The 26,389-nt window shown below is 38.5% G+C and overlaps 3 protein-coding genes and 2 long non-coding RNA genes across 11 annotated transcripts in view; 2 read left to right on the plus strand and 3 right to left on the minus strand.

Annotated features, from left to right (window-relative positions):
- Positions 1–82: 82 nt before the first annotated feature.
- dctn5 (dynactin 5) lies at positions 83–4,071 on the minus strand. Its single transcript, XM_004071750.5, has 6 exons — positions 3,907–4,071; positions 3,664–3,732; positions 2,372–2,490; positions 1,877–1,988; positions 1,028–1,130; positions 83–924 (listed from the first exon to the last, which is right to left on the minus strand). The coding sequence occupies exons 1-6, from the start codon at positions 3,952–3,954 to the stop codon at positions 827–829; spliced, it is 549 nt and encodes a 182-aa protein (XP_004071798.1). The 5' UTR covers positions 3,955–4,071; the 3' UTR covers positions 83–826.
- Positions 4,072–10,563: 6,492 nt separating this feature from the next.
- Positions 10,564–11,797, plus strand: LOC144994268 (uncharacterized). Its single transcript, XR_013657721.1, has 3 exons — positions 10,564–10,697; positions 11,420–11,587; positions 11,667–11,797. It is a non-coding gene; the product is annotated as an uncharacterized LOC144994268 (long non-coding RNA).
- Positions 11,231–13,487, minus strand: LOC144994269 (uncharacterized). The gene is made up of 2 exons (XR_013657722.1): positions 12,832–13,487; positions 11,231–12,437 (listed from the first exon to the last, which is right to left on the minus strand). It is a non-coding gene; the product is annotated as an uncharacterized LOC144994269 (long non-coding RNA).
- A 1,300-nt stretch (positions 13,488–14,787) lies between these two features.
- On the plus strand, positions 14,788–17,303 carry ndufab1b (NADH:ubiquinone oxidoreductase subunit AB1b). Its single transcript, XM_078951429.1, has 5 exons — positions 14,788–15,017; positions 15,923–16,039; positions 16,169–16,256; positions 16,926–17,040; positions 17,118–17,303. Exons 1-4 carry the CDS (start codon positions 14,847–14,849, stop codon positions 17,015–17,017), a joined length of 468 nt encoding a protein of 155 aa, XP_078807555.1. The 5' UTR covers positions 14,788–14,846; the 3' UTR covers positions 17,018–17,040; positions 17,118–17,303.
- Positions 17,304–23,510: 6,207 nt separating this feature from the next.
- LOC101161975 (trinucleotide repeat containing adaptor 6A) overlaps positions 23,511–26,389 on the minus strand; it is a 48,717-nt gene continuing 45,838 nt past the window's right edge. For all 7 annotated transcript variants that reach the window (XM_078951426.1, XM_078951427.1, XM_078951425.1 and 4 more), the window contains 2 exons: positions 24,649–24,788; positions 23,511–24,560 (listed from right to left, as the gene is read on the minus strand). In XM_078951426.1, coding sequence (XP_078807552.1) covers positions 24,215–24,560; positions 24,649–24,788 — 486 coding nt within the window. In that variant the 3' untranslated portion in view covers positions 23,511–24,214. The remainder of the gene's footprint in view (positions 24,561–24,648; positions 24,789–26,389) is intronic.

The following is a 26,389-nucleotide window of genomic DNA, read 5'->3' on the forward strand; positions in this document are numbered from 1 at the left end:
TATAGGAAAAACTTTTTGTGCAACAAATATTTTGTTCAAATCGCATCAGATCAACAATAATGACACGATTAATGAATCCAGATGAAGGCAAATCGGGGGAAGCTTTTATTTTTTTTAAACTCCAGTGGACGATGCAGCATCTTCCGCATCATTCAGGTGTTCTAGGCCAAAAAGACCCAGTGACTAAAAAGGAAACTTACAGCTGGTAGTGTGATAATATACTACTGTGAAATTTATCGTTCAGGTATTCCAACTGCGATTGAAACACCCCCCTTTTGCCTCATTAAAATCTATAAAGAAAACAGTTTTGCATTTTGTGGTGTTTTATTATACTATTTGAAGTGCTCTTTTTTTATGCTTATTTAACAAATATCCACTTATTTTCCAAGCACTTGACTGCAGCTCTGATAAACTCATACTGCTCTGTTGTGTGACAAGTTGTCCACAAACTGTCAAATACAACAGAAACACAATCTTAGTTTTAAACACTTACAGAACGTTTTTTCTGTAGAGAATGGGGCCAATAATTTTTGTGCTTAAGCATTAAATACCTTCATTTCTACTCCTCGTCTGTAACTTCAGCAAAGACTGGAGTTTTGTCAGGACACACGGAGAGCAAAATCCATGATTGATTATTGACAGGTTCAACTTTTTGAATTTAAGGATTCTTGCATTAGGATCCATTAGGTTCTATTTTCTCATAAAAGTCTCAAACTAAATGGTTTTTGTTTGCCAATGAGACTCGAGGGTAGATGTTGACCTCATAGAATCGGTTCCTCCACAGCTTCTGGCTGAATGCATGAAAGATCCTGATTTACAGTGAAACTCAGATCTGGCTGAGAGGGAGGAATTTCTGGTAGTAGCTCTTGGTTACATCCATCATCAGGTCCTGTGTGCATTCTGGGAGTTCTCCTGAGAACAGACCTGGGAGGAGGAGGAGCAGGAGCAGGAGGAGGGCACAGACATGGGTGAGAACCAGACAGCTAACAGCACAGGGGAGAAGTCAAACGGTTGGTTTTTCGCTCACCTGGACATCCTGAAAAGACTGTGAAAGGTGGGACTACTGTCTCTGGAGGAAGTACAGTGTTGTCTAGGATCTTACAACAGTCTTTTAGGACACAACGCCGGCCCTGCAGACGACACAAAACAAAAGAACAATTGATGCACCATTTCTTTAACCCTTGTGCTATCTTAGATGACCCCACCCTTACATTGCCGTGTTCTCCCTACCATGACAAAGGTGGATAAAGGTGAAAAGATTTCATGTTATATCTGGACACCAGTGAAGATCACAAATCATTGAAGAAAAAAGGTTCAGAGCCCTGTCTAGTGGGTCTAGATGACCCAACTTTAAAGTGCCAAGGATAGCACAAGGGTTGCCATCCATGTTTAAGTCCAGTGAAGAAGAAAAGCTGTTTCAAAAGAACTGCCGTAGCCTTTGTGCTGTCCTCGGCACTTTAACATTGGGAGTTCATTCAGCAAATTCTTCATGAAACGGTTCGAAATTACTGTTTACTCCCATCTATTGCTATGTGTATTGCTGTCCTGAATAAAAGAAAAAAATCTTGGAGTTAACTGACTAAAGTTTAAATGTAAAGAGATCTTCAGATCCATTGAACTTCAGATTCCTTTTCAACCCACATCATTCATAACTGCATCGCATTTATGACAACCAAAACACAGATAAACACGTTTTAAAAGACAAAAAACAAGCATGCAAATATTCAAATCCACTATTTTCAACAGTCTCTTTACTGCAAGTCAGCAGCATGACTGCCATGTGACATCATCACCTGAGGACACTTTCCCCACTGAAGCCGTTTTCTATCATTCAAGAGGACTTCCTTGAAGTTGTCTGTACTTTCAGGCCACTTACTATAACACAATTTTTGCCAATGTGGACATAGGAGCCGATCTGCGCAGCGTTGACCACGCAATCCTCCTCTATGAAGACATGGTCTCCGATGTGCAGTGGAAAGAACGCCACTCTGGAGGGAAATGAGGAAAACAGAAGCAGTTAAAGAGCACTGTTTGACTCAAAAATAAAGGTGCGTGTTGCTAAACTAAATAACAAAAATAGAATAAGCTGAATGTTTAGGTTTTTTAATGTATTATGGCATTCGGGTGAACATCCATAGTAGGATTTTGATCTGTAGAAGAGAAAAATAGTCTGAAAAAAAAAAGAGAAAAATAGTCTGACATTTTTTTTAAAAAAAATTGAGATTATTATAAACGTGTATTTACATGTTGGTAAATAGTTTGAAATAAATAGAATTTCTTTTTTATTATTTAAACATTGTTAAATTTAGGAAACATAGTGGATTGCAGCCTAAATGCATATAGCTGAGTCCACATGGATATAATTATTTACCCTTTGCTAAACTTCTTGAAAGGGGGTCGAATAACACTCCGGCTTTTAATGACACAGTGTCTCCCCACTCTGACGTTGGCAAGGTCTCCCCTGATGATGCAGTCATTCATGACAATAGTCTGAAAGGAGACAGGAATCATAGCAAAAGTATGAAAGTGTATTGCATTCAATTACAAAAAAACAAGTGATCATTGTTCACATTTTTTTGTGTATTAAAAAAACCATGTGTGATCTTTGTTTAAATATTTTCCAGGATTTTCATTTTAATATTTTCAAGTAGTACTACAAACAAGCTGAAACTGAACCTCATCTGCTCATGAAAAACTTAAAGATGAGCTTTATGAGCTCATCACGATATCACCAGTCTGTTGTGTTCTTCCTCTTACTTTGTTCACAAACATTACAGAGCAAAACGGCGGGGAAGTATTAATAATTGACCATTTTGAACTGTTCATTTTGTTTGAGTCGATGCCGACGACAATATCGAGCAAAAAGCAGCGTAGTCCGTGGGCGACCTGCTGAATATGGTCAACTTTGATTTAATGTTTTCCCTGAATTTGCTATATTTTTCGGAATTTGCTATAATTTTTTCTGAATTCGCTTTACTGATTTTGAGAATTAGCCACATATATATATATATGTATTTTTTTTTTTAAGGATAGTTGTAGTCTTAAAGTGAGGAGACAAGTGTCTTCTTACTCGAACATGCTGGTTCACTAAGAGAAAGAGTAATGTTATCGTGGATTTTTGTATTGTTTTTTTTTTAACAATAATGAGTTCTTATTGTGTTTTTGACATTATTTATAGAGTTACTGGCCTGCCTCTGCAGCTTCACATCAAGGCAAACTCTACAGACAAAAATAAGCAATTCCTGTTGATCAATCCAACTATATCCGAAGTTTTGCTCTGTGATGTTTGTGAATTTCGTGGGAAAAACAAAACAGACTGGCGATGATATCATGACGAAGACATGAGCACAACGAATCATGTCTATAACACGGACACTTAGTGGCCTTTTAACTTTTAATTGCAGCTCATCTCGCAGTTTTCATGAGCAGATGAGGTTAGTGCCCAGCCTGTTAGGAGTTCTTTGCCTGTTCTTGAAAATATTAGAACCAATAACACGGAAATGATTTGAATAAAGATCATCTGTGTTTTTTTCTGTTTGTCTTATAATACGCGAAGTTTTATTTATGGCAATACGCTTCCATTAAGAGCCGTAGACACCGCTGTGTTGTAAATTATAGTATACACAATAGAATACAGCCCCAGTTATTAGCTTTTTTTCTTACTTTGCCATTAAGGACGATGTTCTGACTTCCGCACAACACCGACTGCCTGCTCACCTTGTTGCCAGAAGCCTGTGGTAAAATATAACATATATATATATTATTTAAACAACCGAAAAATTGTATTTTGTTGTACAAATTAGCGGAGTTCAGGGCACCACAACGCCCTTTTCTGCCTCAGCAACCGGCTAGCATAAAACATACATACTAGTTCGCGTAACGTACGAAAGCTCAAAGTAACTTTACCGTTTCGATATATTCCGCTTTGTTGTATAATATTTCGGACAATTCCATTGTTAGTAATGCAAAAAAACGTTACACATAGAAGATAGTATTCGAGAACGAAAACTAAGGCTCCACTTTTGCTCCACTGGGTTCGATGCTCATCCTCCGCGCAAGTCCGGACATGACGTCATGTTCTAAATAAAAGTTTTCATTCTTTTTTTCATTTTTTCTTTTATAATTATTAAATGGGGAGCAATGTCTGGATTTAAGGAAACTGAATTATAAATATTATTATAGAACATTCTGATAATATTGAACAATTTATCACCAAATTTCAAAAATGTCAGTGCATCAATTGCAGTAAAAATACACTAATGTGTCGAATGGTTTATAAAAATCAAGTAATAATATCAAACTATCAGAGTCAACAAAGTCAAAATAATCCAACAAATCTACTACCAAACTGAAAATGGATATTTCTTCCTTTGATGAATGCCAACTGACTTTCATCCACTACATCCTTCAGTCCTCTGTTGAGATGCTTCTCAAAACATGACCTAAATTCATGAATCCTTGCATAATAAAGTGATTGGTCTCCAATTATTCAAATATAAAATGTTTTGTTAGGTTTAGGGGTTAAAGTGATTAACCCCTATCTTATTGTGTTGGAAAGACCACCTGCTGAGATGCATTCTAGAAACCCATTGTTTAACAAACGTCTAATATCTGTCCAAAAGAATTTGTAAAATTCTGTTGTTAAACCATCCAAGCCAGGAAATTTACCAGAGAACAGCTTAAGCACAGCAGCATCCATCTCTTCAATTCTTAAATCATTCTCCATAAATTGTTTACATTCTGTGTCAAGGATTTTGTTCAATCCTCCAATGTTATCAAATAAATTTACACAGTCAGCTTTGGAATGATTAGATCACTATAGATTAGAATAAAATCTGTGTATTTCTCTGGTTATCTCACTTTGGTCTCCATGAAGAAAATGCCCCCAGGATGGACAGGGGATGTACCAGAACTCTTGGAGAGAATTTGCTTATCTAACCCTACAACTACACATTTATATAGTCTAGATGGGTATTCATCCAGAAGAGAAGGGGACGGCCGGGGGCACAAGACAAGCCACAGGTAGGGTCCACAACCAAGTCTAAGAGCAGGAGCGGAGATGAGGGACACGGTCAGGTACAGGAGCACAGATGAGCCAGAGGTAAGGTCCACAGCCAAGTACAGGAGCACGGAATCTGGAATCCCCCGTAGGGAAGTGGGACAGAGGGACAATACATGAATCGCACTGCACCAAGCTGAGGCATGGAGAACTGAATGATAAATAAATTACGAAGAATAGAGGAGAGGAGGAGAGGAGAAGCAGATGAGATAGAGGACAGAACCCCAGAGCACCACCCGTTCCCCAGCTTCTGGTAAGGGTTAAGCTTAGGTTTCAAGTCAGGGCTAGGCTATAAAAAAAAAGGGGGGGGGGGGGGGTAGAGGGGAGTCTTGACAGTAGTTTGTGGGTACAGTCGTGGATAGATTGTCATGCAGGCAGGATCTGGAGGTCCCTTGAAAATATTTGTGTGGTTGATATGGGATCAGAACATCCCTTGAAGTGTGTGTGGTGCAAGGGTCAGGTCAGGCCTAATTGTGGAGATGGAGGCTATACTTACGACATCCAGGGAGACTATCTGATCAAACAGAGGATCTCTCAGGTTTTCAGGACCTTAGTTTTTTCCGGGTTTAGAAGGAGGTAATTAATTGTCACCCAGGTCTTGATGTCTCTGATGCAAGCATTAAGTTTCTCTATATGGTCATTCTGGTCAGGTTTAATGGATAAATACAACTGCGTATCATCTGCATAACAGTGAAAATCAATGCTGTGTTTCCTGATTATGTTTCCCAAGGCCAGTATGTAGAGCATAAACAAGATGGGTCCCAATACTGAGCCCTGTGGGACTCTGTAGCTAGCTCGAGTGCAGTGATAGAACTGTCCATTTACATTAACAAATTGGTACCTATTAGATAAATAGAATTCAAACCACTGGAGGGCAGATCCTCTGATCCCTGTGTCATGCTCTAACCTTTGGAGTAAAATAATAAAATACTGTGGTCGATTGTGTCAAAGGCTGCCCTGAGGTTTAACAGGACCAGAATAGAGAGTAGTCCTTTTCTGAGGTCAATAATAAGTCATTAGAGACTCTAACTAGTCCAGTTCCAGTGCTGTAGTGTGGTCTGAACCGGGACTGAAATTCTTCAAAGTGGCTTTTGTACTTTAAGTGGCGGTAAAGCTGCTTAACTGCAACTCTTTCTAGGATTTTTTAAATAAAGGGGTGGTTTGATATTGATCTATAGTTGGCCAGGTTGCTAGGATCTAAACTGGGCTTTTTCAGAAGAGGTTTAACAACTGCATTTTTAAAAGACCATGGCACACAATCTGTTTCTAGAGAGGTATTTATTATAGTTTATATGGATTCATTAATTATGGGTAGGTTTCTTTAAAAAGCTTTGTGGGGATTGGGTCTAAAAGACAAGTTGAGGTTTTCGAAGGCTTAATAACTGATGTAATTGTGACACATACATACATATATTCAATTACAAAAAAACAAGTGATCATTGTTCACATTTTTTTGTGTATTAAAAAAACCATGTGTGATCTTTGTTCCAGGATCCAAGATTTTCATTTTAATATTTTCAAGTAGTACTACAAACAAGCTGAAACTGAACCTCATCTGCTCATGAAAAACTTAAAGATGAGCTTTATGAGCTCATCACGATATCACCCGTCTGTTGTGTTCTTCCTCTTACTTTGTTCACAAACATTACAGAGCAAAACGGCGGGGAAGTATTAATAATTGACCATTTTGAACTGTTCATTTTGTTTGAGTCGATGCCGACGACAATATCGAGCAAAAAGCAGCGTAGTCCGTGGGCGACCTGCTGAATATGGTCAACTTTGATTTAATGTTTTCCCTGAATTTGCTATATTTTTCTGAATTTGCTATAATTTTTTCTGAATTCGCTTTATTGATTTTGAGAATTAGCCACATATATATATGTATTTTTTTTTAAGGATAGTTGTAGTCTTAAAGTGAGGAGACAAGTGTCTTCTTACTCGAACATGCTGGTTCACTAAGAGAAAGAGTAATGTTATCGTGGATTTTTGTATTGTTTTTTTTTAACAATAATGAGTTCTTATTGTGTTTTTGACATTATTTATAGAGTTACTGGCCTGCCTCTGCAGCTTCACATCAAGGCAAACTCTAGAGACAAAAATAAGCAATTCCTGTTGATCAATCCAACTATATCCGAAGTTTTGCTCTGTGATGTTTGTGAATTTCGTGGGAAAAACAAAACAGACTGGCGATGATATCATGACGAAGACATGAGCACAACGGATCATGTTTCGAAGGCTTAATAACTGATGTTCCACTTGAGCCACAGCAGTGAAGCAGTCTAATTCATTTCTACCGCTTCAGACTGCTCTGGGTTGATAGTAGGAATAACTTAACACCTTATGTCTAATATTTGAGTTTTTACTATCAAAAAATGTAAGAAAATCATCAGAGCTAAGAGTAGCAGGAATATGTGCTTCTACTGAGCTATGACTGCAAGTTAATCTGGCAATTGTACAAAAAAGAAATCTTGGAGTATGTCCATTCTCTGATATTAAGGTTGAAAAGTATTGGGTTCCAGCTCTACGCAGAGCTTTTTTTAAATATAATTTAAGAGGCCATGTTTCCAGGAATTCAGACTGCTCTGAACTGGAGTGGCGCCATTCTCTTTCTAATTTATGGGTTACTTGTTTAACCCTTGTGCTATCTTAGATGACCCCACCTACGTTGACGTGTTCTTCCACGACAAAGGTGGATAAAGGTGGAAAGATTACATGTTATCCATGGACACCAGTGAAGATCACAAATCATTGAAGAAAATAGGTTCAGACCACTGTCTAGTGGGTTTAGATGACCCAACTCCCAACGTTAAAGTGCCTAGGTTAGCACAAGGGTTAAGAGAACGTGTTTCAGAATTAAACATACTCAGTTTTGTCTAAACATTTAACATTTAGTGTACTCCTGAGGGCTTGCAAGGCATCATTAACAAACTGGTTGTTTATAACTGAAGCTATGGAAGCTGGTCTCAGAGTTTTTGCTCAGCATGTCACTAAGTATTGGTTGAACTGTTACTTTAAACTCAGACACACAACGGTCAGATAAGGTTCTTCTAAGCGTTTTTTATTCACTAGGGTAGTAGCATGTTCTAAAGTAAACTGGAAGGTAATTAGAAAGTGATCTGAAATGATGGGGTTATGGGGAAGGACTCTCAGCTAGGTCATCTCTAAACCATGAGTTAAAACAAGGTCCAAGGTGTGTTTGTGACAGTGAGTGGGTTCATTTATTTTTTGTGTGAAACCGACATTATCTAATGAAGCTGCAAAAACCATTTCCTAGACACTCACTAGTGTCATCAACATGAATATTACAATCCCCTATTGATATCATTTCGTCAGAATCTAAAACAGTAGTTGATAGAAAGTCGGAAAACTCAAGTAAAAATTCTGAATACGGGCCGGGGGGCTGTTAAATAATTATGAATGAAATTGGTTTTTGAGTCTTCCTGTTTGGGTGATTTGTAGACAATATGATGTTTTCAAATGAGTTCTAAACATGTTTAACTTTAGTGCTGAGAAGTAAGCTAGACTGTGATATTTCTCAGCCAAACCATTCTGTAGCAGATTCCACCTGTTTGTGCTGGGTGTGCTCAGCCACTATTCTGTTAGCTGCTCGTTGTCTCCTAGAAGTTCAGTGTCTCTTTTCTCCAGTCATTTAATAACTCCTTTGTTTCATCATATAGCCTCAGAGTAGGCATCAATTCTCTCTTCAAACTTTTTCAGCTGTCTGTTTATCCATTTTCTCAGTTTACTTGTCCACCTTATCCATCAGGATGGACATGGCTTGCAGAACTGTTTTGCTCGCTCCTTCTCTTTAGCTTTTTATGATGAGCGTATGCAAGGTTTACCGACTAATCTTCCAACTGTCGGCAACCTGTACCTGTCAAAGAGCCATGTGGATCAGTATCCCACTGAGATGAAAGCACAGGGAGCCGCAACACTAGGAGTGTTAGAAAAAATGTTTTTGATATATTGTAATAGTTAATTTTGCAATACTTGTATTGATTCAAATGCTGTCAGGATATATATTTAATTATTTATTTTAATTATTGTTATTCTTTATGAGTGTGATGTTTCCTTTGATCTTTTGTCCATTTTCCACGACCTTGAATAGACTTTTCAGTCTGTCAAACTCCCAGAGTTAAGATAAGTAAGATGATGGAAAGAAATTCACTTTGGGGGCGCTCATGTGTTCCCTACGGGATTGCCACTGACTTTCTTTTTAGAAGAACTTTCCATTATTTCCCATTATTATCCATTATTCTTCAATGTATTAACAATTTTCCTATAAACCATTAGTCCTCTTGTGTAACCACACAAGAGGACTAATGGTAATGACTAAATGAGTCTCTGGAGCCTCAGGTAGCAGAAGCCTGCTCTGGAGATGTAGTACAAAGTACAATAAAAGGTACATTTCTATAAACTCTGAGTAACTGTAAAACTAGCCATTAGCCATTACTTGACTAACAAGAGTGATGTCATTAAAAACAAAACTCTTTTATTCATATGTGTTGTGTATCTGTTGTGCCAGATATAACGTATGATAAAAAGTTGTGTTTAAAAAACAAGGTACCAGGCAAGCAAAAATTTTAGATTATCTGTTTAAAAAAAAAGTGAGGATAATGGTCTGTATAGAAGATAAATTGAATAAGAAATGTTTTAACCCGTTTATTTTAAAAGTGTCATTGAAGGTTGAGAAGTTTAAACCACAATGTATTACAAAAAAAAGTGTTCCTTTGGCAATTAGTTGTTTTTATTTTGTTTTATTTTTTTTAAATATATGTACTAAGGGTAACGACAGGGGGATATTCCAGAAAGCATGTTTAAACTACCCTGACTTTAACCCTGAGCTTACTCTGGGTATGTCGGTTCCAAAAGACCGGATATGAGTTAGCGTAATTACGCTCGACTTTGTAACCCTGGGTTAATGCACGTGCACGTCAAGTACATAAAGACATTCTCAATGGATCGCCAATTTCCGGAGTCACCATGGAAACACGTGGAGTGCTATACTTCAGTGAGACGGAGTCTGAGATTTTAATGACGACGTATTAAGATTATACGACCATCAAAAAAGAAATACAGCTGCATCATCAAAAGAAAGAGTTTTTGGTTGGAGAAAAATAACAGACGAAGTAAACACACAAGTTTCTATCTCATTTCTATTTTCATTGTGACACATACATACATATATATATATATATATATATATATATATATATATATATATATATATATATATATATATATATATATATATATATATATATATATATATATATATATATATTGTAACCCAGGTGATGTCTACTGTCTTTGCTTTGCCTGCCTTGCCCCTGTATTTTTCTCCTTCCTGGTCACTGGCTGTGTCCGAATTACCGCCCTAACCCCTATATAGTGCACTATATAGTGTGGTTGCCATTTTGTAGTGCTGTCCGAATCTACAGTTCAAAAATCATGTGCACTAGAAATTTCCCAGAATTCTATACGAAAAACCAGTGTGGATCGATGCTCACTCGATCGGCGAATATTGCCCAGAATGCACTGCATTCATACCAGAATGCATTGCGTGTGACCCACAATACACTGCGCTTGAATTATTCGAAGATGGCGGACGGTTGCGCAAGAAAGAGGACTTAAAAATGTAAGTATATTTAAAAGTATCAAGTATCTGTTGTAAAATATATTTGTAAATACGTAAGATGATGTGTTTAATATGTTATATTCCTCAATCGACTATCTACATTGTTTGGAAGCTCATCAATATCGGTAATGCTAAAGCTAACGCTAGCGCGAATTAGCGCCGAATGCTAAAAACAAACGCTGTTGATATTACATAAAAAAATGAGTGAGTTCTAACCGTAGTAAAAAATTATTAACACATTTTTTAAATGTGTTTATATATGTAGGGACTGACGAGGATAAGGAAAATCTGATCCATCTGTGGATGGAGAAAGAGCCTGTTTGTTATCAGGCAAGCTCGTGCCGGATGGGAGTGAGAGACACTTGATCAGATTTGTATTTATTTATCATTAAACTGTAATCGTTGTCATGTTTGGGTAAAGGTTGTTGTTGAAAGAGGAGAGGAGGAAAGAGCACGAAGGGACAAAGAGTGACAGGAGAGTCTGTTAAGCTTACCTGAGTTTAAAATATTGTTCACAAAATGTAACGTCGTCGTTGTTTTTGCAATTTGTTTAATAAATGCAGTAACAAAAATGAATTATTTACATGTATTATTTAAATCTGTGCCATTTTTAACAATCTCAAAAGAATTTTCATATAAATATCAAATGTACATATTTACATTTTCGTTTTATATGTTAATATTTATTTTTATACATCTTAACAATAATCCTGGTCTTCTAGAGTCATGTTTGTCACAGTTGGAGCTGATGGAAAGCAGAGATTTGTCCTCGCAGACGGACGCCACTTTACCCGTCCTACTGGTTCAACATCTGTGGCTCCAAGCAGTCCCCTTCGCTGATGCACAGATTGTGCAGAACTGAACTGCAGGCAATGATTTTCATTGCAAAGGTTGGTTTTACTTCCAGTGCCCCCAGAAATATTGCTCTCCTCCTCATCTTCATAATGCCAAATGCTCTCTCCACCACAGAGTGTGCCTTGGCGTGGTGCTGGTTGTAACGGGCCTGAACCGCATTCCTCATGGGTTCCCTGTAGGGTGTCAGCAGCGTGATGGGATGAGCAATGCAGGGATACCCACCATCACCCAAAAGGATCCTTCAGGTGGGTATGTTTGATTTACATAAATTGGGCTTTTACGTAGAACCTGTGAACTGAGGACTGATCCTTGATTCCCAACAAAAATATCTATAAATTTGGCATTAGAGTCACATACAGCCTGCAGTTGAATGGAATAAAAAAGATTCCTGTTAAAATAACAAGCTGCATTTTCTTTTAGGGCCTTTATTTTTTTGTGGCAGCCATCGATGCTCCCCACGACCTTTTGGAAGGTGGAAGACCAAGCAAGCTGCTAAAAAACCAGAGGTGACTAATGGCAGTTCATTCCCACTGGATGCTGGGTGACCCTGCTCATCAGCTGGAGGATCCGGTCTGCCGTCCTGTGGACAACGTCGCTCACAGTGGACCGTGGCATGTCAAAGGCCCTGGTAACCACGCCGTAAGATGCGCCACACGCCAGCCAGAAAAGAAACACCAGGACCTCAGTCTCCTGTACACCCCCCCCCCCCCCCCCCCCCCCCCCCCCCCCCCAGAGTGTGAGGAACCCGAAGCTGCTCCACCAGATGCTCAATGGTCCTGCGGGTCAACCGATCTGCCGGTCTGGTCTTGTGTGGGACTGACCGTCAGCGTGAAGGGCCATGACAGACACCTTTATGTTGGCAAAGCAGTAGAGACGTGGAAGACCCTGTAAAATAGAAAAATAATTATTTCATTGAGAAAATTAAATCTGATTTTTTTTTAATGTTTCATTTTATTCTGATGTCTTAAATTTTAGTTTATGACGTATTTATAAATGCTGGAAAATCTCGTGGGTTTTTTTTTGGCTGGGTTTTTGGATTTTTATATAAATATTTAAAAACTAAAGTATTTTTGTTTAAATCAAGTGATATGGTTTGACTCTGAATAAAAAATACTAAACTTTGATCTCACAAGTGTTTCATGTAGTTAGACTATACAACTCATAGTCCAGTGTTGAAAAATAATGTTAAAAACTCTTACCCAGCTGACTGTGTAACCTTGAGCACAATTAGTAACAAATGCTTAAATTGAACTATTAAAAAACTTTAAGTTTAACTCACAGGTTGTTCATGTCTGGTCCAGAGGAAATCTTCTGAGACGTCTGTTCCTCCTCCTTGCTGTCCTGTGATGCTGCATATCTGCTCGTTTTTGGTTTGATCTCACGAAAAACGGTTGAATTATTGCCAGGAACATGGACAGGTTCATATATAAAGCTATTTTCAGTAAGGTAGAATATAAAACTACAGAAAAAAAATGCTTCCTCGCAAGAGCCCGTAAATCGTTCAGCGGCACAAAAATAAATATTGCCATGGACTAATGACATGAGGGTTTATTTATCAGCAAATACATAAAATCTACACCAATGTGTTTGTAATCTTATTATTTATAAATCAGCCACGTTTTCCATGATCAGAAAACAGCAGATTCATAAAATGTTCATATTTATTATATTTTTACTTTGACAAATGGGTGTCATTCTCGGCGTCAAATAGAAGTAGTACCCCTCCAGACCAGGTGGTGGCGGTAATGCGCCACTTTGTTTTGGTGCCTAGCGCCATTCGAAAACACCCGAAAGAGGAAACTAGTGAGCACGGGTGTCCGAATTGCTAAAAAAATTCAGAGAACTATATAGAGAACTATATAGTGCCGCACTATATAGGGTTTTAGTAGTTAGGGGTTAGGGCGGTAATTCGGACACAGCCTCAATATTTTTTTACAACTCAAATTTACATATTTATCTAACTAAATGCCATATTACTTGAATTCAATTAAATGTTTTTCCATCTTAATTTATTGTACTTCTTGAACTTTCACATGTCTAAGTTTGAGCCTGCAGTTATTCTCATTTTTATAACAATAAAATGAAAGAAACACCAGTTTTTTGCTATATGTAACATGTTATTTATCATTTCTCTGACTTTAATTATACACCAATTAGAAGTAGGGCTGCTAAATAAACTCATCATCCTCTCCTTCCCTCTCACTCATGGTGCAGAAAGAATTAAACATAACAGGATAAATAACTAGGTAAAACACAGTAAAACAGCTAAACACATTTGATCAAAACCCCACACTTAAACCCAAATCCGTCCAGACAGGCAAAGGGAATGGTATCCTACAATTCCTTGCGGTGCCGATCTAGCAGCACCAAGTTCTTCTTCTTTTGGCTTTTTCCCATCAGGAGTCGCCACAGCAAAACAACCTGTCTTTTGAGGTTAACTTGGGAATGTTTTACGCTGGATGCCCCTCCTGACGTAACCCTTTCAATCAAACCGGGCTTGGGACCAGCATAGAAGCAGAGAAGGGAATAGGGAGCAGTCCGAATTCGAACTCTGGTTTCACAGACGGAAGGTGCTGCAAACCAGCACGAGCTAAGCTGTCTCCTAAGCTGCCCCAAAGTTACACCTACTTAACTGAATTAATTTGAATGAAAGTAAAATAACTGTCTGATAACTACGTGTTATTTTTAAGCCGACTTAACTTAAAAAAACGATTTATCTTAACTGAAGCAAATAATTAAGTTAGATCAATGTAAAAAAGTTTATCTTTCCAACACCCATAAATGGTCTTATCACCCTTTCATGGTGGAAAAAAAGTATTATCTGAGCTTTTTCATCCACTAAATCATCTTCAAATGGACATGCCATGCTGCTTCACCTCTCTGAAAACAAACTAACCTTGAACTAAACCTGCTCAGAACCAGTGCTTTGAACTTCAAGGTTAAACAGAAGTTCTGTGATTGACTGTTTTTGCCTGATGGTTTGTATGGTACTTGATACTTTCATTGTTACATATTTTGATTTTCAATACATTTTGAACAAATGTAGAAATTTATACACAACGTGAACTAAGCATGATTATATTGTTTTTTTTTTTTTAAAAAGCGTGCGTGTCAGTGTGTGTATGTACACCCACACACCCACACACACACACACACACAAACTTACGTATAAGCTTTTTTTTAGATATAGATAAAATACTTGTTATGTTATGCGCATGCGTACTGTGAAGCCATTGACTGCGTTCTTCTTCTACGCTTTGCACATTGCTCATCCTCTGCTGGATCCCTTTCGTCATGGCGGCTCGTGTCCTGCAGCAGTGTGTCCGCTCGTTCGCACGGCCCTCGTTGAGGCTTTGCACGCGTAATGTAGCAGTCAGAGCCACTGCCACTCCGGCAGTTTTCATCCACCGACCTCTGTCCTTCGCTGCAGAGAGCCCGAGGACGCGATTGTTTGGTCAGAGCCGGGTGAGTCCCTGCTACCATGAACAGTCGTGGCCTAGCACTTGGAGCTTGACCTACCGATGTCTTTCAAAACTCCACCACTGAAATGACCTTTAAATGCTGTTTTTCTAGATTTTATTTTCCACCCACTTGGACTTGTATCAGTTAGGTGAAATGACGACACCGGGCGAGGCCGTGTTTTACAGTAAACCGCAATGCGCGTCACTTTTTGCTGGATTGTTATATAGCATGATAGGCTAGCAGGTTAGCAAGTTCAATGACAGTCAACATTTGTGTTTGGTTTTTTAGCGTGTTTCCTGCAAAGACTTTAATTTGAATTTATTTTTCATCCCACCTTTGCATTGTATGATGATGGAGACATATTATGTGAAATGTATTGTAGCACTAGTGTCAAATGTATGCAACGCGCTGTGGAAACACGTTTGTTTTGCTTTTTCTGTTAGCTTAGTGAAAAAACTCCAGTATTTTTTTAACTTGAATCTAGTTCTACATCTGTTTATGATGTAATCTGTGAATGCATTGTCTGGAATTTGAAACGGCATTGAATTATTTACCAACAAATCATGATTGATCAAATCTAAATTTGTTTACCTTTAGTTAAACTTCTTTGTTTAACCAAAACTCTTGTCTTCTCCTCATTCAGTACTTTAGCTGGTGAAGAAAACCATTTTTTAATCAAACAAAATTATTAACATTTTATATCTAATAAAAAAATCTGTTATCTGTGAATTTTTTTTTGAACTCCTATCGCTTATTGAAACAAAATATTAGTTTATTACACTTTTAACTCACAAAAAAAACTAAAGAAAATCTCAGATTTAAGTTAATTTCTGACTTAACATGTCTTTGGTCATAACTTCTTGCTTTGGTCTTTTCTCTCTTACGTCCTGTTTTCCTTTCTCGTTCAGATCTCAGTGGGTGTGTTTTGCCGACAGTATGGTGACCTGCCCCCCCTCACCTTAGAAACCATCAAAGAACGTGTCATGTATGTACTGAAGCTCTATGACAAGATCAACCCAGAGAAGGTGGGCAGAAACGTACACATCTGCAGAATCTTTCCATTTATGTGCAGATAGGAAATTATGAAAGCTCTGTTATGGGACACTGTGAGAGACCTGTTTGTAAACTGAAATTATACTAAATCTGTGCCCCAGCTGCAGACCTCCTCCCACTTCATGAAAGACTTGGGATTGGACAGCTTGGACCAGGTGGAGATCATAATGGCAATGGAGGATGAATTTGGTGAGTTGACCTTTACTGCAGCAACTTCAGAAAATGCACGATAAATCTACATGGAAAATGAGAGGATTGATGTTTAAATCGGATTTTTGTTATTGAAAGACCTGGATGAAAAAAGATGATCCAGTTACCATTGAGATTCAGGGTACCGGTAACCATCATAAGTGCTGTGACTCACTCATATGCCATAAAAGCAGATTTTTTAAGTATATGTCAGTCTATTCCAACGCTCCTGTTGCAATCAAGGGAATTTTTTCTTATCTAGTTTTAACTCAGAACCAAACACAAAAAATCTTTTTTTGAACTGAACAACTGACATATGCAACTGGCTCAGACAGATCAGCCTTGCAACCTCCCTAATTTTCTGTCTTTTATGATTTCTTCCGCCATGGCAACAGAAGTGATTGACATATTCACTCTGAAATGTATCCGACTCATTTAATTCAAAACAAGTTCCCATTACAGTTTTGCGAAATGTCAATTTCTATATGCCTCAAAATCCACCTCAAAAACATTTTTCTTTTTTTGATATGTACATGTTTTTTCAAAATAGTTTCCATTAGGCAAATTTCGGATCACAAATCCAATTTCTCAATTTCATAGTCAATGGAAACGGCGCTATGTTTACACAATTACATTCATACTGACTCAGCGTTCTTGTCGGTCTTTCAGGCTTCGAGATCCCAGACGCCGAGGCAGAGAAGTTGATGACTCCAGAGGAGATTGTACAGTACATCGCAGACAAGAAAGACGTTTATGAATAATCTGCTTTACATCTCAAAGGCAGGTGTCCTCCCTGTCATTGTTCGATTGCACTCCGACAGAGTCTGATTAGATTTCTTTTCCCATTCCCTACACAGGAAGTACCGGTGGCGCTTTCCCACCTCTGCCCAACCATCAAAGTTTGAGTCACTTTGTGTGTATTTAAATGTTTTGGGGCCATCAGAGGAATTAAAGAAAAACCATGTTTTAGGTTTTTTTTCTTCATGCTCCCATGGTTCTGATGTATAATTTCATAATAGATCAATAAAAACAATTGGTGTCTCTGTACATTTATTCAGTTACAAGTTATTATAAAGTGCAAAAGCAGTTGACAAAAACTGAATTTTCAAAATTGCAAAACTGCAAATCTTGGGTATCTAAGAACTATTTTTTTTTCCAAAGATGTCACAGCAACAAGTAAATCTGTCCAATTCTGAGGCAACAGTTAGAGGAAGACTTCTGCTTCACTCTTGGAGCATAATCCTTAATGATTGAAAGATTGTCATATCTTTGAGTAGGAACACTCAGGGGATGATGGATTCATTACTTTTTTTGTAATGCCATTAGCTTATTTGATTCGATTAACCCTTGTGCTATCCTAGGCACTTTAACGTTGGGAGTTGGGTCATGTAGACCCGCTAAAAAGTGCGCTGAACCTTTTTTCTTTAATGATTTGTGGTCTTCACTGGTGTCATGAACTATTTCTACCTTTGTCATGGAAGGGAGAACACGTCAATGTAAGGGTGGGGTCATCTAAGCACAAGGGTAAGTTTTTTTTTCTGCTGCACCCATGTACCAACTTAAGCCAGATTTAAAAAGCACAATTCAAATTGTCCAAATGTTCTTCTAGTCTGACCATTTCAGAATGTTTTCATAATCTTTTTAAAGCGTTCCCAGTGGTCTTGTGATTATGCAATTTTTAGCTAAATCAAACACATCATAGTCTAGGACAGTTTCTTCAGAGCATATATATATATATATATATATATATATATAGATACATCATTAGTTCTTAAAGAAGAGAAACAGTCAGCCTTAAAAGCTCAAACAATGCATTGTTGCAGGACTTCTTACAAATAAGAAAATTACAAAGAACTTTTAAAAATAATTTCTAAACATTTAGAAGTTTTAAACCTCTTTGATATGTAATTTAAATTATTAAGAAAAACCCAACAATAAATCAATAGTAAGTCAATACAAACAAATAAATAAGTCTATTAATAAAATATAAAAATTCAAAAGAAGTCCAAAAGTGAATAGATTTACCCTAAAAAAAGATTTATACTGATTCATGTGAGTGATTAATTTGTGTAACACCGATATTATGGTGTCGGGTGTCAAGCAAACAGTCTGTCCTCTCATTAAAATCTGTTTCCACAAAATGTTTTGAACATAGCCAGACTGTATTACTAGTTGGTACCACAGTGATCCATCTGGGTTAGCTCTTTTTATTGCTAAGACCCACTGTTTCCTGAAGTCTGAATCCATTGGAAACCTGCAAGAAAAGTTCAGTCACTGAGTCAGAAATGTATAAATCTATATTACTATAATAGCCTAGTATACTGTATATAGGTGTAACACAATAAAGTTTACATCTATGTCGACAGCAAATTATACGTACATCATGCAGCATGTTGATAATAGCCCTGGAGCATCATACATGTCAACATGTGAATGATTAATGAAGCCCCTGCAGCATTAAAAGAAAAAAAAATCAAAATACTTACCTGTGAAATGATATACCTTCCTCCTTCATGGACTCATTTCTCTGATTTTGGCAGTTGAAACCCACACAATGAACTGGTATTATGCAAAAAATGTGGTCAAGTTACTACTGCAGTAGTAACTTGACCTCACCAAGATGGCGATGCTCTCCTACCATGAGCAACCACGTGACGTCTCCTCTAGCTATATAACTCATTGCTCTCTCCTGCTAGCTTACGGCCCCAACCTAATATTTTTGTCACAACAAAAATAGCAAGCTATATTGGAGCTATCAAGCCATATGGTTTTGAGCCAGATGCCAGCTCAGATTAGGAAAATTAAGACGTCCATTGATCTAGTTGTCCACAAATGGATGCATCGAAGCAGGGAACTTGTGGGCCGCCCAGCGCATTTCCTGTGAAATACTCTGTCTCCCACAATCTAAAAAAAATATGTTACAAAAACACGGTAAAGCCACAATTTTCATTGGAGTGAGTCTTTGTAAATGTTGGGAATAACTGTTGAAACTTTTTCAGAACAGATGTGAACAAAGCAAATCGACACAGCAGCGTCATTGTTAGTCTTTTATTGAGGGTTGTACCCAAGTTATACAGCTTTGTATGGTGGCTGCAGGAGCCAAAGGGTTACAAACAGTAATCAGTATACAAGTACAGCCAACAGAAAGACCTACTACCTACTAATCTACACTGTAGTACAGATTCTCATAAGAGCACTAAAATCCTTAAAAATAAAAGGAAAAAAAAAACAAACCAAGCAAAAGTAGAATAAAAAGATTAAATGAAACAAATATACAGCATTAATGGAGACATTCATTAAAGTACACTGGAGTTTTTTTTTCTCTTAATACAATGTAATATCAGGCGACTTCGTATTTTGTCAATTTTATACCCATACAAATAAAGATTGTCCTTCAAAAAGTGCAGATTCCACTGAAGTTTTAAGATAAAATCCTTTGAGTTGAGGAAGACATTTGAAATAAAAAGGTACTTCCTGTTTTTGTGTCGATAGAGGAAGACTCGCCCCTCCACGGTGAATGTTTCTCATATATTATATAGTCTCAACAGTCTGCCCAAAGCAATGTGCATTAAAGGTTTTACCGGTGATCCCACTACACTGGATTGATCAATTTTTTTTTTTTAAAGTTTCCCCCACAGTGCCCCCCTCTGGTGTAACAAGGAAAGGAGCTGGAAAACTAAAAGAAAAATGACATAAAATAGACTTTGCCAATCGGAACCTGTCTCCTTCTGCTACAACTAGCTCGATTGCTGTTAGGTAATAAAGGTTTGTCAGGTTTATTAGTACGATCCAAAAATGGCACATTTTTGATGGATATTGGGAATTTAATTTTTTTGTAGCTTTTTTTTTTTTTTTTTTAAATTAACCCAAGGTGGCCATTGAAGCCTGGGTTCAACACTCCACTGCATAGTCTCTCTGAGCAAACCCCACCCACCCCGACAGTCCCTGCCCACCCCACATCTTTGTGCTGGTTAGACTAAAGCTTTTCAGGGTTTGTATGTGGTCAATAAATGTAAAAACAAAGACAGCAGATTATCACAGTTTTTGTTTAGCTTTTTGTTTTTTATCATTGTACATATTTAAAAAAAACAGCCTTAGCACTTTTAATCATCTGTAGGATGAGTTGGGTGTGCCATGATAATAAAGCATCTACTCACGGATAGTTAGGAGATAATGAGTCACATTTTAATTCTTAAATATAAAAAAAGTAGTAGAGTATCACTAGCCAGCTTCCCTCTTTCTAAAGCCTCTTTTCCTTCTTTCTTCCCATCTGCTTGGGAAGCTGCTTGGCAGCCTTGGGGATTGTACATTGCTCATGGTGGTTCCTTGCGTAATCCTTTTTGTTTTTTTGTGTGTTTCTCTTCAAGCATTTAACATTGTCCAGCTTTTTAAAATACACACATACACTAAAAACAAAGATCCCTTTTATTTTACTCTCACTACTCGATTTGGCATAAGAGTTCACACACAAACACACACACACACCCTTTGATGGACAAGCTTTTACATCATCTCATACACAGAAGAGACGTCAATGGTCACACAGGGGAACCAAAACTGTAACAACATTACTGAGAGGCATGCTGCTTGTCCCTTCTCTCACAACTCAGCAGCTGCTCCCCTAGCTGCTGATCCGGGATCAGTTTTGTCCCAACAAAGGTTAAGGTAAGGATTGCAAAGAGGGACAAAGCTGCTCTGGTATCAGCAGTAAGAACAATATATTGCCCCAAGAAATAATTTAAAAAAAAAAAGTTTAAATTATTTTCAATCCGTACAAAGGGAATAAAGACAATCTAGAGCTCACTTGCCGTGCACCTCTTGTCAGTTTTGCACTTCCTCTCCTGTAGTTAAGTTTAGGGGTCGGAGAGGGAGAGCTTATCCTGGATTAGCCAGCAAGGAGGCAAGTGAAACCCATTGTCCCTGAAAAAGCCAGGAAGAACCAGAAGAGCTTGCAATCAGCAAGTCAACACCCACATCAGGTCGAACTTCTCCCTGTTTCAGTCAAACTGCATGCTAGTGTTGCACCAAACCCTCAGATCCAACAGATAAAAGGTTTTTGATCTTCTGACTCAATTACGGCTCACTTTGGGTGGCAAAGATGACTTGCATCTCCCCATCTGCCAGCTCGGCAAGCTGCCCTTGTTTCGTTAAGCAAATGAAAGCGGGCAGAAACTGTCACTCACTGGCACTGTCAAGACCTGAAAACTCCCGAAAATACTTCCCTGACCAACCAACTGCCTTGCTTGGCTTTCCTGCCAATCTCCCCAAGTGCAAAATCCAAGGCTCTTCAGTTCAATTTGTCAAATTAACTTAACTCAAATACACAAAATAAACATGTTTCATTTGAAAACAGCTGTTTGAGACAAAAAACAAAAATAACACAAGATATATATAGTTTAAGCAAAGATGTGGAAATCAGTAAACTACTCTTTATGATTGAAGTATTTGGTAGAGAGCATTCAATACTGGCACACACCACTGTCAAGTCTGGCTAATACTCACATACACTTTGAAGTTGTTAAATTATCACGACTAAATTCAAGAAAACACGAGTGAAGCCAACGATTATAGTACTTCTGAAATAAAAACCGAGGGTGGAAATGTGCACACGCGATAAGCTTCACAGAAAAAAAAAAACAAAAAGACAAGAAATTAAGGTCCATGGCTTCGCTAATGCTGATCTCGCACGCTTCCATGCATTCTTTCTGCCGCTAAAAACAATAAAAACAAACTTGTGCATTGTAGTGACTTAATCACCCCTAGATGAGTAGATCTAAAACCCACACTCGTACATTTTTATGTTAACAAACTCCAATGGTAGACTCTTTTTGTTGTTTACATTCACACTGTTGCTGACACACACCTAGAACCCCGAACCCTGCAGATCCCCCCCACCCCCCCCACGACGATTCATGACGTTAGGAAATTCAAATGAGCACCCCACCCTCCCCTGATTATTAGGAGGAGAAAAAAATAAACCCTAAAACAATACAATCATGTTCTATTTGTAAACAGATAGAAGCCACTTGACTTGTTGCATCTTCGGACACATTTAGGATCAAGGCAATGAAATGTGGACGACTTTTTCACTGTTAAAAGATTTTCAGCCAAAACAGGATCTTTGAGTTTAACTTCTTTTTTCACTAAACACCACAGATGGCAATCATTTAAAAGATTTTTGCTTTTTTTGAATGAAAAGAAAGTGGGGAAACCACCTCTCAAGTAGGCCATGTCAATGTGAGAGTCGACAGTATGCATAGATACAGATTTGCCATTTTCTTGGTTTAAAATCCAGACAAGACAGAACATTTTCTATTGAAAGTCACAATTTTTTTTATCTCATCGTTTGAGCGGAGGAGGAAGAGAGAAGGAGCTCTGGGATTACTACAACTTGCCCTCCGCCTCCTTCACAAAAGACCCTCCCCTCCCTGTTTCTTTAAAGACAGCATATTGAAAGCAATGTATTGAGCTTCTCCAGCTTAAAGCAGTTATTTGGCAGGAAAAAAAAAGATCTATACATAGTTTTCAGTGCTATAAGTTGGATTTTCCTTTCCTACAAGGAGTAGTAGTTTTTTTAATTCATCAACAAGGGGGGTGTAAAACTGGCTTGATTTCCTGAGGACCATTGCTGGTTATTTAGCAGACAAAGAGGAATAGTTTAAATAACCAACGCCATGGCCAAAAACACTGATCCAAATTCCCAGAGATACAAAGCATCCTCTCCATCCTCAACACTTTTTTTTAAAAAATATTTCTTTATCTTATTTATTTTTTATGTATTTTTTAAAAAGCTTTTTTATTTTTTGTGCATTTTCTAATTTATCCGATCTTCTTTTTAAAATGAAGAATCAACACGTGTTCTGCCTCCTAAGTCTTGTAAACAAGAGGTTGCAGTGTGGCACCTCCAAAACATTAAAAGCCTATTCTGAAAGTGCTGTCCCCTCCCAGCCCACTACGGGGCTGAACCGGGCAAGGGCTTGCTAGATAGGCCCCACCCCTCCTACACCCAGAGCGGGTGTGGCTGCGACTACAGTCCTTTGCACTGCAGAGCTCAACGTTTTCAAAATAAAAGTCGGTGCAATACTTTTCAAATGTTACTCTTTTCTTTTTTGTATCACCAGATAATTATCCTTGTCAGGTTTAATGTTGAACTATCTGTTGATTTCCACGACAATGCAGTACTGTAGGCGTGCCAAGGCAGAGAGGAGCGCACACGTACGCGACCATTTGCAGTCGCACGAGTATTTTCACACCCACACACACACACAGGATAAGGACCTCAATGAGTAAACCGCTACACTGGAAAAACTGGCTGCTCCCTCTGTATTGCAGACTATATACATATGCATGTATACATACATACACACACACATATTATATATATATATATATATATATATATATATATATATATATATATATATATATATATATATATATATATATATATATATATATACACACACACACACACACACACACACACACACACACACACACACACACACACACACATTTTTTGTGTGTATGAAAAAAAACACATTCAGTGCAAAGTTAAAAGCTCATACTCCAACATTGTCAGCAAATGCAAAAACAGAAAAAAAAAGTTTAAAAGTTGGAATTCAAGCACAACAAATGAAACAATGAGCTCGACTGAAGCTTTTTTTTTTCTTTTTCTTTTTTTTCCTGGTCTGAAAGAGCACTACCTGGAAGCAAATATCCATCTGTTCACATTATAGAATTGGCCTGCATGATTCAAGTATTCTGACTGATATGTTTTTGGGCTAAAACAAAGTGGACATATGTGCAGAGAACGTAACTTGTATTCCACAGGGTAAACCCCGCTTTGTTGAATAACTTGTGAGAAAAAGTCCTACGAGTGCCATTGCGTTTAGAACTACGTTTTTTTGTGTTTTGTTTTTATCTGATTTACTTAGCCGGTTTGATTGGCTGCTGGTTCACAGGGAGTCTCCACCCCCTGTCAGGTGATCCACTGGGAGGAAGGAGCTGATTGGAGAAGGGCTGTTGATCCTCCCAGGGTCAGCACTGCTGGGGTTCCCCCACAGGGTACTGGAATAGGACCTGCTCCAGAGGGAGGAGCCATGCAGCTCACCACTGTTCCACTGGTTGGGTTCAGAAGCGCGGCTGGGAAAGGACTGAGACTGATCCATTCTGCTCTGGGAGGAGCCAATAGCCTGCCAGCCGGAGGTGGGAGTGGCCAATGACTGCCCTTGTGCAAAAAAGCGGCTGATTTCTTCCTCACTAGCAAACTCAGCCATAATAGTAGTGTTCCCCAAAACACACCTGTAGAGACAGCAGATGACCAGTTAGTTGCACCCATTAGTTTTTACAGGAGCGCTGTCTGGAAGTGGTCAGGAAAGATCATCCTTACATATGCAGGCTCTTCTGGGCCTTGGTGGCTTCGTCCTTTGAGCTGTAGCAGACCACGGCGTTACCATGTGGCAGGTTGAGGTGGAATGTGATCAAAGGGCCATGCTGCATGCACAGGGTCCTAAGTGTGGAGCCATCGATCTGCAGAAAAAGAACACACAAAGGGAATTAAAATACTCCCATCGCTTAAATACTAGCCATAAACTACAAACCAGCTGAACCACTCAGACAAAAATCTAAACTGCAATGGGACTCATAAAATACCTAGGAGTCTACTTGACAACAAAACTAAACACATTGAAGAGCAAACAGCTGAGGACTCCACAACAATGCTGGAGGCTCTTTGGAAGCGCAAACGCCAATCATTCACACATCTTTTGGACATGCAGTAAAATTGATCCCTTCTGGCAAAGCATCATCAAAACCATGAAGGACATACAAGGGTATGAAATACCCGTGGAACCACGGATACTATATCTAGGATTGTTACCAATAGGAGTGATACAAACAGAGGACAAGTACCTGTTTAAAGTCATGATTATGGCCTGGAAAAAAATCATGTGCTTAAAAGTGAACCACTAAGAATGGATCTAATGACAGACATAATGGAGGAAATCTGTTCTATGGAAAAAAAAGACATTACACTTCCGGTAGAAAGCTGAAAAATTTCAACTCCGATAGAGGAAATGGAAGCAACATACATCCTGCTCAGAACTTAAAGCTCAAAACGAATTTTTGTTGTACCCCGCTTGTTCAACTTTGTTTGTTCTTTTGGTATTTTATTTCTTTACTTTATTGTTGTTTCTTATCTTTATTTGTTTGTATTTTAAAAGTGCAAAGCGTAAAATAACAAGTAAGAAAAAAATTCTCCCATCGGAGGACTTCCGGTTTCCTGGCAATGGAGTAGGAGCGCGCTGTGAGGAGCTCAGAGTTTCTTTTCCTATTTTTTCTTTCAGCCCTCTACAAACATCAAACACGAAAAGACCTCCATTGCAACGTTTGCCCCCTCAACAGTGCAAGGGTAACTTCACCTCAAAATGTCTTCAAAGAACACCAAATCGGCCAAAAAAAGGAGTCCGGGTTGACTTTTGAGGCCAACACGATGCTGCTGGAGTAGCACCGCGAGTTTAAAACCTCCTTCAACCTGTCGAACTCAAACACGCCTCTCGGTGGAGAACCATGGGCACCATGCTTCATCTCTGGAGCTGGCTTCGGAGGACCTGAGTCAGCGGGTGACAGACCTCGAGGAGACGTTTAACACCCTTCGTGAAGCTAATGCTAAGCTCAAAGCTAAGGTGGCAGACCTGGAGGGAAGGAACTGATGTCAGAACATCCGCATTCGTTTGCATCGCTACCAAGCCAAGGAGCTCATCATCAGAGAGGGGCGCGCTGGTGGGGGAAGCTGGGTTTCTGACAGAATTTTTTGCCAAGTTCTCATCCTTACTTTCCCCACAGCTGTGTCTTGTGCTGTCTGACTCTTTCAGGTTAGGATCTCTCCCCAAATCTATTACTGAGGCCTGTATCACCCTCATTGCTAAAAAAAAAAGGTAAACAAGGAACATGTTCATATCTCCAGAAACCTGGAATTTGATATTTAAACAAGTGAATTCTTTATCTCTCTGTGCTCGCCACTGTCTAATCCACTTTAAAGTTGTACACAGATCAAATATCTCTAAGTCTAAACTATCTCACATCTACCCAAATATCCGTCCTTACTGTGATAAATGTAAAACTGTGGAAGC

This window comes from Oryzias latipes, chromosome 8 (genome assembly GCF_053564925.1).
Source record: "Oryzias latipes strain Hd-rR chromosome 8, Olatipes_Hd-rR_3.1".
NCBI lineage: Eukaryota > Metazoa > Chordata > Actinopteri > Beloniformes > Adrianichthyidae > Oryzias > Oryzias latipes.

Coding starts and splice junctions, on each gene's coding strand:
- dctn5 (XM_004071750.5), bottom strand. CDS start 3,954: ATGGAATTGTCCGAAATATTATACAACAAAGCGGAATATATCGAAACG. Junction 2,491..3,663: donor ACATCGTCCTTAATGGCAAA/GTAAGAAAAAAA, acceptor GTCTCCTTTCAG/ACTATTGTCATGAATGACTG. Junction 1,989..2,371: donor TTCAAGAAGTTTAGCAAAGG/GTAAATAATTAT, acceptor ATTTCCCTCCAG/AGTGGCGTTCTTTCCACTGC.
- ndufab1b (XM_078951429.1), top strand. CDS start 14,847: ATGGCGGCTCGTGTCCTGCAGCAGTGTGTCCGCTCGTTCGCACGGCCC. Junction 15,018..15,922: donor GATTGTTTGGTCAGAGCCGG/GTGAGTCCCTGC, acceptor TTTCTCGTTCAG/ATCTCAGTGGGTGTGTTTTG. Junction 16,040..16,168: donor ACAAGATCAACCCAGAGAAG/GTGGGCAGAAAC, acceptor TCTGTGCCCCAG/CTGCAGACCTCCTCCCACTT.